The sequence below is a fragment of the Eimeria mitis genome, genomic scaffold (genome assembly GCF_000499745.2).
Source record: "Eimeria mitis Houghton genomic scaffold, Emh_scaff112, whole genome shotgun sequence".
Lineage (NCBI taxonomy): Eukaryota > Apicomplexa > Conoidasida > Eucoccidiorida > Eimeriidae > Eimeria > Eimeria mitis.
The window spans coordinates 21319-31504 of record NW_013567706.1 but is presented as its reverse complement, the minus strand read 5'-3'; the positions used below and the strand labels follow the sequence as shown (position 1 = coordinate 31504).

Sequence of the window (10186 nt, the reverse complement as noted above, 5' to 3'; positions counted from 1 at the left end):
TCTCCTCTGCGGTGGCTATAGGGGCTATAGCATCGGCTGCAGCCCTCCAACTTGTTTTTTTTTTCGTACTTTGTTCTGTTACTGCCCATCTGTGTTTAGCTGAAACATTCTTTAAGAAGTAACCAACGAAGTCTTCTGCTGAAGCCCGGGGTCCCCGTGCAGCGATCCGACTGAAGTCAGCCGTGTATGCGCTGCAGCCGCCATTCCCCTTGTTAGCTGCCCTTTGGTGGTGAATGAGGGCTGCTCGGTCTACCGTGCAGCAGCACTTTATTCAAGGGTTCCTAGTTCCGTCGAATAACACAATCATTTCAATGGCTTTCATAAAGGGAGCCCGAGAGCGAAAGCAATGTAGTTGGGGTTGGGGTGCAACGACACCTTGATCGATGAAGGTTGGTTGATGACGCATGCGGAAACTGGTTGGCTAGCAGGATTTGTTTCTATTCGCTTGTAGCTGAAGCTGCAGCAGCAAAAGCAGCTGCAGCTGCTGCATCGCATACCCGCAATGAAATTGCATTGCAGCTGCAGTGACTACGCGAGATGCATGCATCCTGATGCTGCAGCACTGACCTTCCGCCAAGAACGCAGAGGGTTTTAGTTGAAACTGCTTCGCCGCATTATTTTCCTAGTTAGCCTGAGTTGTATTCGTAGCTGAGTCAGTCGAAACAGAGCTCATGCATGAATACTCTACAGCGTTCAGAATCTAAGCTTTCTTTTGATATTTGTGCAAACATATATACATATGTTTATATATATATATATATATATATATATATATATATGCCACTTAGATATGTGGCTGTTATTAGACAAGCTTGTTGTGTGCGTATTGCTCCGTTGGTCGTTTCTAGGGCCATTTGTAGATGGGTGCAAACGCATCGCAAGCGCAGATCCAGTTTATGCAATATATCTATCGCTATAATATGCAAAAACAATTAGTTACATGACCCCTATGCAGCAACTGCGGCGTAGGCGCAGGTGTATCCACCGCATGGCCTCGTGCGGCCGGGCTCAGACTCCACACAAACACCCTGCATGGGCAAAACCTAAAGGATAAGAAAGAGCGTTACTGCAATGAAAAGAGAAAACGACTACAGAAAGATGCGGCAACCGGAATCAATGAAAGGAAACTCGGAACGATGGCAGCACTGCTCTGTGTAGACCACCGAGACACCGTCAGTGGTGAGAGGACCATTGCCCCTCCACTACTTAATAGCTTTAAACTATACAAAGTAGACAGTAAACATTACTTATAATACCATAATTTTGTTAATAATATTTATAAACTTGCTCAGGATGGCGAGTTGTTCGTTCGAGCCGAGGAAGAAGGGCTCGAGTGCATCGATTGCCTGGTCCCGCGTGGTAACCTTGGTGTGGTCAGTGCGACTACGCTATTTGTAAATAATAATAGTATGAATCCAGGTGAATAAAATTAATTAATTAATTCATGTTAACGAATTTAACCAAATTACATTCGTCAAAAGTTACCACTTTCTTCTGAACTGGCAGAGCAGCCGCGAGGGCGGGGCCCGCTCTGAGCACTGCTTTCTCGCCGATCGGTTCAGGCGTGCGCTCTTCTGTTCGTTGAGTTTGTGTTCTACACTACATACATTTGAATCTTTTTAATGGAATTTTTGTCGATTTGAACTCTTGTTAAGTTCTTATCCAGTTCCTCTTTTTCATATATCCTTGCATCTCAATTCAGTCTTCATTCCTTTACAATGTCTTCTCATAGATCGCCCGCTTGCACGACCCTGCGAGGGTTTGCGGTGGCTTTGCTGGTAGTTTGCTCGAAGTTTGCTGCAGCAGACGTCGGCGTTATGTCACCTGATGTAATAAAAGTGGACAGGCGGGATGTCTTGGGTCCGGGTATGTGGTCTATGGGCCCGGATGGTTGCAGGCTGGGAGTGCCAGGCAACCTTATAGTAACCCCCAAGCCAGGCTCAACCCAGGAAGGAGGTGAAATTCTGGATCCTTTTGAAGTTGGGCCGGAGGTATGTTCGTGGCTCTCGATGATGAATGAAGCGCATAATCAGGTACGGGCCGCGTGGGAAGCGGAGCACGCCAGGCGACGCAATAGTATCTCTTCATGGAACCTCCTCAAGCGGTATACGATGTGGAGGAAGACGTTCCCCCAATTAGAGATCGACGTCGATGTTCGCTACATGTCTCTTTGGAACACGGATCGCTTCGGTCATCCCCTTCCTTGGGCAAGGGTGGTGTTCAGATACTGGTGCCCCGACAGCGAAGATAATTACGGCCTATTCGACCACCTCCGCGGATCTGTATTCTCACAGGGTAAAGACCCCAGAGTTCCCACGGAAGTCTACTTGCTGCTGAATCCCCGCATGGGATTCAACAGACCCCTCGATGTCAGTGCTAGCAAATGGCAGTTCGTCACAGGTGCAATCTCTGGCCTCAGTGAGGGGGGGGACGCGGTGCAACCGAGGATGTCGGGAACAGTAGCCTTGGTGGAGTCTATGTTTGTCAAATACCAGTCGTTCACAACCCTCAAGGGCTCAATCAACGACTGCTGGATGCAACAAGGTCACTGCTACTTCAAGTGGTAAGTCTNATATATATATATATATATATATATATATATATATATATATATATATATATATATATATATATATTGTAAATGGATACTTGTACAGCAACCCATATCAGACGATTCCGAGGACGTAGGGTTTCCACAACATGCTTGCTCTGGTTTGTGCGTTCCCGTCTCTTGCAGGCTACTAAGGATGGAGTGGAGAATATTCGGGGAGACGTTCTGTGAGAGGGTGCACCGGCAGGCGAATACCGACGTGGGGAGTGCGTTCAAGTCCTCTGCACTCAACAGTGTGCAGGTGCATGTGTTCGGACTAGACCTGTTCTCCGGGACCAGGCCCGTGTTGTATGGTATGGCAGATGAGGGTGTATTGGGCGTCAACGACAACTCTGGTGTACTGACGATGGAAATAGACACAGACCCAAGGAACATACCAGACTTCAACCGCTCAAAGGCAACAGCAAGAAATATTCGGGCTGCCAATATGCTCTTCAAGGGAGTCTCTTCCTTTTTGGGGAAAAGAAAAGGCAAAGAGGGCAAAGTTGATGATGATGATGATGATTGATCTGCTTTCCGATGGCGTACATAGGGCAGTCAGTACCTGCAGCTGTAGCTGTAGCAGGGCAAGTGGTTTGCATACATATCCTTGACCGACGGTACTGAGTATGCAGCGCTCTCATCATCAGATGTTCAGTTGTACGAAGGAAGCTCGAACATTTTGCATAAACCTTGGCGGACATGTGGACGCATACACTCGAATATATCCAGCATCCCCTCCCCGTCCCCTAGCGAAGATATGCATCGTAGGGATGTTTGGGGATGTAGTGTTTACACTGTCTGCCGTCAATTGCTTGGCAGGAACAAGATTTCTCCAGAAGTGTTGAGGGGCAGCAGTTCTGTGCTCTGTGCAAGGCGAATCACAAGCGTGATCCCGTGGGCACAGTTGCTCGCTAGCGATCTGCTGCCTGGAAAATTCGTAGCGGGACAGTGATACAGCTTTGGGTATGCGAAGCGACAGTCGTCATTTTTGTCGAGTATGACGGCCAAGGCGGTTGGGTCGTATGGACTTTGTGATGCTGGTAATTGTTTTGTGTGCTAGGACTAGAACCATGCAGGCACGCCACGCTGAGCTAACAGGCAGCGAACTCGTATTGAATCCCCCTTAGTCATGCGTAGCTACAGACTTTCAGAATTTCGTAGCGAATTGTACCGATAGCTTTAGATAAAGTTACGGAGGGGAAAGGCACTTAGCCGTGTCGACTGAGGGATGCTGCCAAGCGGCAAAAATGTTACGTTGACGCAATCGATGAACGGAGGTGGTAACGCAAGAGAAGCCTCCTCTACGAATGCAAACGCATATTCTTTGACTCCTGAAGAAGGACTTAGAGTCCACGCTTGCATGCATGGATTTAAAGAGTTATGCTCTCTAAATGAGTGCATGCAAGTACCATTTCTAAGCTCGACTTCAGAAATGTTGAAGTTGCAGGGAGTCCTTCCCATTCCCTTAACGTGGCGGGGGGGTCTTTCGCCTTTTATATGACTAAAGCTAGACTCAATGATGATTAGAATAGTATCTCGAAATAACTCTTTGCTGTAGCATATTTGCTGAGCCTGTGCAGGAGAACGTAGATGCTATCACAGCCGCTGACTGACTGTAAAGCAACGATGGGACCAGCTGAAGCGTCCGTCTATGCACATTCAAACGCTTACTAGGAAGGGCTTTCATGAAGCAGTATGTATGAATACTATTCCTGGTATGCGTCTAGATTCTACATATTTCGAATGAGACTATTGCAGCCGTCGTGCGAGCTCGCGTCCGCCTTCCAGGCCCGCGAGGGCAGTTGTGATTTGCAGCGCTTGGTACGGACATATTCGTTTTGAAAGGAATGCCTGGACACTAAACCCTAAACCCTAAACCCTAGACCCTAGATCCCTGGAGAGGAAGCAGGGAACACATGCCAACCTGAAGGGTGGCAAACGGTGATCAAGGAGCAGAAATCTTTGTCTGACGAGTTCCAATACACAACACACAGGAACACAGCGAGAGTCCATCGGTATCCACATGGAATATAACTTAATAGTAGAAATGTATGTTCCAACTTGAAAAAGGCCGTGTTACAGGGTCGTCGGACTACGAGTGGGTTTGTAATTCAAACTCCCACTGGAACACAGATATAACAAGCATCAAACCAGCGATGATGTACACATGGGCACATTGGTTTGCCTGCCCATACAAACTGGGAAATACTGCCCTAATAAATATGTCAATAATTAAATAAAAGTATAATAATAATAATCGATGATAGTGATTATTCGGAGGACAGTTTAATGGGGGTAATTCTGGGGTTCGTCCCACAGGGGCCCCGCCTTCGGGGGCCCCTGCAGTTGCATGCAACACCGAGTAATTCTTGCGAGGTCTCCTCATTAAATGTGCCTTATTTTCACAAATATATAAATGGGCAATGCAGGAAGCCAAGGCAGATCGTAGCATATGCTGCTTTTGGTGCGTACACCGCCGCTTTCCTCCGCCGCCTAGCTTCGCCTCTAAGGCATTCTCTTGTCTGTACTTATTGATACCATAATCGCCCCTGCTGTCTTGGCACATAGATTAACATCAACGGAGGGAATTGTTTCACGTCATCCATTTTGTTCTTTTTGAGTTCTACCGCGGGCTAGAGCGCCCGAAGTCGCCCGGCGGCACGGCAACATAGGCTCAAATGATATCATAGAATTGCATATTGAAGCTAATATTCACTTACGAGCTTGACTGACAGCAGCGGATCCCATGTTTTTTCCAGGGTAATTTTAGGCGCCTCTACGCCCACGCTGGCTCAGCCTCTTAGGGCGCCTCCCTGCATTTTCTCGGTACGTGGCGCCTTCTACACATACCGCGAGGGACGCCGAGACAGTTGAGGCCATCTAGGCCTAGAGGGACCGCATCCAAGTGCTTTATATCATAATTTTGGCCGGATCTAGTTCCATTTGTCACGAAGATGCCGAAGGCAGAGTTCGGGACGCCGAAATGGATGAGCAATAGGATAAAGGCCTCGGGCCTCCAAAAGCTGCGATGGTATTGTCAGATGTGTCAAAAGCAATGCCGAGATGAGAACGGCTTTAAGGTGTGTTCCGCGGAAACGTCAACTTTACAACAGCAGCACATCAAGCGGAAGGAGCCCGTCCCAATCGTGGCTTAGCATCGTGCGCTGCGGTTCTATCGTTGGTGCTCGTGTGTTTGTCGTTGCAACGATCACAAATATTTCCTTCTCTATTTGGGCTTGTGATTTTTCACTTTTTTTCTTTTCTTTGTTTGAATTGTCCGCAGTGCCACCGAATGTCGGAGGGACACCAGCGTGCAATGCAACTCTTCATTCAACGCCCTGGAAAGTTTATGGACGAATTCTCTCGGGAATTCGAGGAGGAGTTCATGAAACTGATGCGCACAAGGTGCAGCTCCTTTCAATGGTTTACACGCACCGCCTAAAGCGGCAGTTGCGTTCACCTGACCACACAGCATGACCGTTTACACAGCTACTCAGTAGGCCACTGGTCCTCTCTAGGTGAAATAAGAGATTGAACAGACGACGTTCAGTTGCAGAGAAACGCAATACAAGTGGTACCCCCTTCTCATGTACTCTCTGCTCAGGTACTGCCGCACTCGGGTTTTGGCAAATTCCGTCTACAACAACGTGGTTTGCGATCGTCACCACATCCACATGAACTCCACCATCTGGGTTACCTTGTCTGAGTTTGTGCAGGTAATCGATTCCCCTCTATTTTTGCGTCTAGAACTCTTGTGCAGCTTTTGTAGAGTGACTGAGAATAAGCGCAGGCAGTCCCAGCACGGGCGCGGGCACCTACTCGGCTTCGCAGCCCAACAACACGGCAGTCTCAGTTCATTCGCCTTGTGCTTCATTTCGTCTAGTTGGAACTTCCTTGGTATATGGGGGCGTTTCCTTCTTGAATGCAGTACTTGGGAGCGACTAACAAATGCAAAATTGAGCACACGCCGAAGGGGTGGTATGTGGAATATATAGACCACGAAGAACTGAAGAAAAAGGTACGCGAGGGGCAGTGGGCTTGAAGGATGGCTGTGGGGACGTAGGGGAGCTACCCGTCGCTGAATGCCGGGACGCAGAAATCAACTTGTGGGCAGCAGTGCACCTATGTCCTATGCTGCGTCGGTGTGCTGCGCATGCGCGGGAAATGCAGGAGGAGGAAGCGAAGAGGAGAAAAATAGAAAAATCGCAGGAAGACGCCCGCATGGAACAGATTCAGGCAATGGTTGAGGAGGCTAAGCGGAAAGGAGCCTTTAAGAAACCGGTAGGCCAAAGGTATTTGACTGCCTTCAGGGACAGCGCGCTGACAATCAAGTTGGTGCTTGTAGCTGTTGCTGCAGCTGCAAAGACTTTCCTTACCGTTTTCGTGGCCTTGATATTCGATTCCAATCCATCATCTCCGTGTGCAATGTTGGCGCGATGGGCTTAGGAATATACAGAAATGCAACGAGAAGAAGGACAGACCATCACCGTCAGCTTAAGCAAACCGCAGAAACAGCCTGAAGAACGGAAAGTCAATGCCTTGCAGCAGCTGCAGGAACAGCTGAAGCAGGAGCGTCTGTCCAAGAGTGGCAGCCAACAAGAAAAGCGCAAGGTGATTGTCGTTCATTTTATTCGTTGGCTCAACATTGCCTGAGTATGTGGCAACTTAACAGTAACCCTTTTCATTCCCCGCATTTATTTTGCTTGCATGGTTGTTCGCGCTGCAGCTTTCGGCCATGGAGGCGATAGTGCTTGAAGCGGAACGGCGCAGGCAGAAAGATGCAGCGTTCGAAAGGAGTCCGTTTTCTGAGAACAATGGCGCTTCAGCACGAGATAGGGGAGATAGGAGTGAGCGAGAAGAAACAGACGAGGGCACCACTACATCCGAGCCGCGGCCTCCGCCGCACAAATATGCAAATGCAGACTGGTGAGTCTTCGGCGTATGCGCTCCTTCAGAAACCTGCTGCAAAAGACGTAGGAATACCCCTAGTTCCCTCGTAGCCCATATCTGCAACATACAGGGCTGAAGTATTTCTATCCATCTCTTTCTGCTTCTACATCAGGTGGCTGCAGCCGGGCCTAATAGTCAAAGTGATGCACAAGACTTTGGGGGACGGCAAGTACTACAAGCAGAAAGGGTTGGTCAAGTCTGTGGATGGCAGGTATGTAGCTTTTAGCGTCTCTAGATGTTTGTATGAGTTGTATGCTTACGTGTTTGTTGTACTTTGAACAGCTCAACGAGCTAGTGCAGGTATTGAACTCTCCACTCTCCACTGCCAATGCGCCAAGCCAAAATGCAGTAGCTAGCGTGGGCTTCCCTGTCCAGAATCGGTGCCTCTACAGCTCCTTTTGTAGCTGCAAGAAGCTAGACGCTTTTGGAGGTGGTACTTGTTTGCAAGGTTCTACGTATCTGTGCAGGCATTCCGCTGTTCTGGAGTTGCTAGAAGGTGGCGCCATTTTAAAGCTTGACCAAGACTACCTCGAAACTGTAATACCTGTAAGAACGTTCTTTGAAAAGGAAGCGGGCGCAACGTAGATGAATAGACTTACTCCATAGAGCTGTTTGTGCAGCAAATGTGTTGCTGCTGGAGCTTGGAGTTGCCCACTTATTTGTTTTTCTTTTTTTCTGCACCCAGCCTATAGGAGGCCGCCTTGCTGTTGTTCTTGGCGAATGGCGCGGCCATCAAGGAAGGCTTGAGGGGCTGGATGTGGATTCATACTCAGTGCAAGTGACTTTGGACTCGGGGCCACTTTTCAAACAGGGCAAGCATAAAGGTGGTCAAGGTGAGATGAAGCGATATTTCTTTCTTTTTCTCATCAAATGCTTTTCGAGTCACTGAATCCCAGCTGCATCCTCGTTAAACTCGATCCTTTATGAATGTGTTTCGTGTTGCTTAGTTGAGTCTGCATTTAATTTGGTTGTTTGCGCTTATGTGAAGCTTCTGTCGTGTACTGTCCTCAGGGGTCCTGGTGAAAGGTCTACCTTACGAACATGTCTGCAAGCTGGATAAACAGAAATAATCCCGAATATATTTTTGCGTTGCTTACGCTGAAGCCTTTCCCACTGTCCGTGGTTGCTTTGGCAGTAGAAATATATCGCATGCGCATCGTATGAAGCCGCTGATTCACCCGAGTTTGAGTGTTGCCGCGGGAAAGCGAGACATAATCGTGTATTCCTTATCGATGTTCCATATCTGGGACGGAAGTTTCCCTGTGAAGAGATATTGCTGCAGTGCAAACTTCCTTGGCATTTGATAAACACAGCTCAACCTCAGTTGTTGTCACCTACGTGCTAACCAGTCAACTAATGTGAGTGACGCATAGTGGCACCCAGCTACGGTCGTCGAGCTGTACAGCTGGGGCTGCAGGGCTGATCATTGTTTTTTTTTTTCAGCGTCCATGGCATGCAGCGACGGATTGTGTTGCGGAGATCTGTCCAAGCAAGCACGTGCCATTGCTTTGCACCACTTGCTTGTTTTCTAACTCTAGGTTCTAAAAGGCATCCTTGGTTGAAAGTATCTGTTTTGTATACATAGGAAAGCGACATAATATATTTGAATATGGGACGTAGGGCAACGCATCAAGTATCAGTAGTATATAGTGGTAGAACTATTCACCAAAGTGAGGAGAATAGTTCAAATTCTTCATGAACAAATGTTGTCTGTGCCTGCTGAATATAGTTGAGAAAACTGCCAGATTAATCATGACCCCATAATATATATGCCTTTCCTCGTAAAGCTTTAATACATATAGCTAAACGATGGGCCTTACGAGTCTTCCTCAACATGGCGCAATTTCCCTTCATGTGACTTGTTTCCGCCGGCAGCGACCACACCGCATAGGTGCTTGGCGGCTTGTGCAGCGCTTCTTGGTGGCTTATTTCTCCCTTGTGCTCTAACGACTCCTGTTGCCCGCCACGCCACATTCGCTATTTTAAGTGGTCTGTGGCGAATTGTAGAGGTCAGTAATATGAGCGCAGGTTTGGTCTCTGACGCAGGAGGACCACCTGGTCTCGTCTCATTTGCACTGCTACATATCTGGCAGGCCTGCAGCTGAACAGGCACTGCTGGTGCGCAGCTAGTTGCATAGCCGCCCAATGTATTACAAAGTGGAGGCCATTTAAATGATTCACCTCAATATTATATATTATCGTTGGCGTGCAGCTAGCTGCATGCTAGCCCAAGGTATTACGAAGTGACGGCCATTCAAAGGATTCGCTTCCATATTTGAAAGACGCATACACCTTCACGTGCCAAAAAAGATGTTCGAATTATTGAAGTGAACACGGCTGGATAGCGGTTATCCCTGCTGTGTTAACAGTAGTATCTAACGGGAGTCTGGAGGTCCAAAGTAAGCGTGCTGGTTTTGGTACGGCATTAAAGGGGCGATGTTTGCAGCTCATATGACACAGCTATGCCTTCCTTCTTTACCTTATGGTGCGGGCTAAGCTTTAATCTCTAGAGTTCCGGCTGTTGAATTTGTGCACACGTATATCTTCCAATTGCGATCTTGTTTAATTCTCAGCTGGAATTGCCCTACGCAATTTCCATGAATTGCGTTTGCGCTAAGAAATGCAGAAAGAGGGACTCGCTCG

The 10186-nt window shown here is 48.0% G+C and overlaps 2 protein-coding genes across 2 annotated transcripts; both read left to right on the top strand.

Moving 5' to 3' along the window:
• Window positions 1-1817: 1817 nt before the first annotated feature.
• On the top strand, window positions 1818-3119 carry EMH_0083680 (uncharacterized protein; the record flags this gene model as incomplete). Its single annotated transcript, XM_013494369.1, has 2 exons — window positions 1818-2563; window positions 2738-3119. The coding sequence occupies 2 exons, from the start codon at window positions 1818-1820 to the stop codon at window positions 3117-3119; spliced, it is 1128 nt and encodes a 375-aa protein (XP_013349823.1).
• A 2766-nt stretch (window positions 3120-5885) lies between these two features.
• On the top strand, window positions 5886-8613 carry EMH_0083570 (uncharacterized protein; the record flags this gene model as incomplete). Its single annotated transcript, XM_013494368.1, has 10 exons — window positions 5886-5998; window positions 6198-6309; window positions 6522-6611; window positions 6764-6874; window positions 7040-7204; window positions 7320-7519; window positions 7656-7754; window positions 8011-8089; window positions 8229-8376; window positions 8555-8613. 10 exons carry the CDS (start codon window positions 5886-5888, stop codon window positions 8611-8613), a joined length of 1176 nt encoding a protein of 391 aa, XP_013349822.1.
• Between the last annotated feature and the right edge of the window lie 1573 nt (window positions 8614-10186).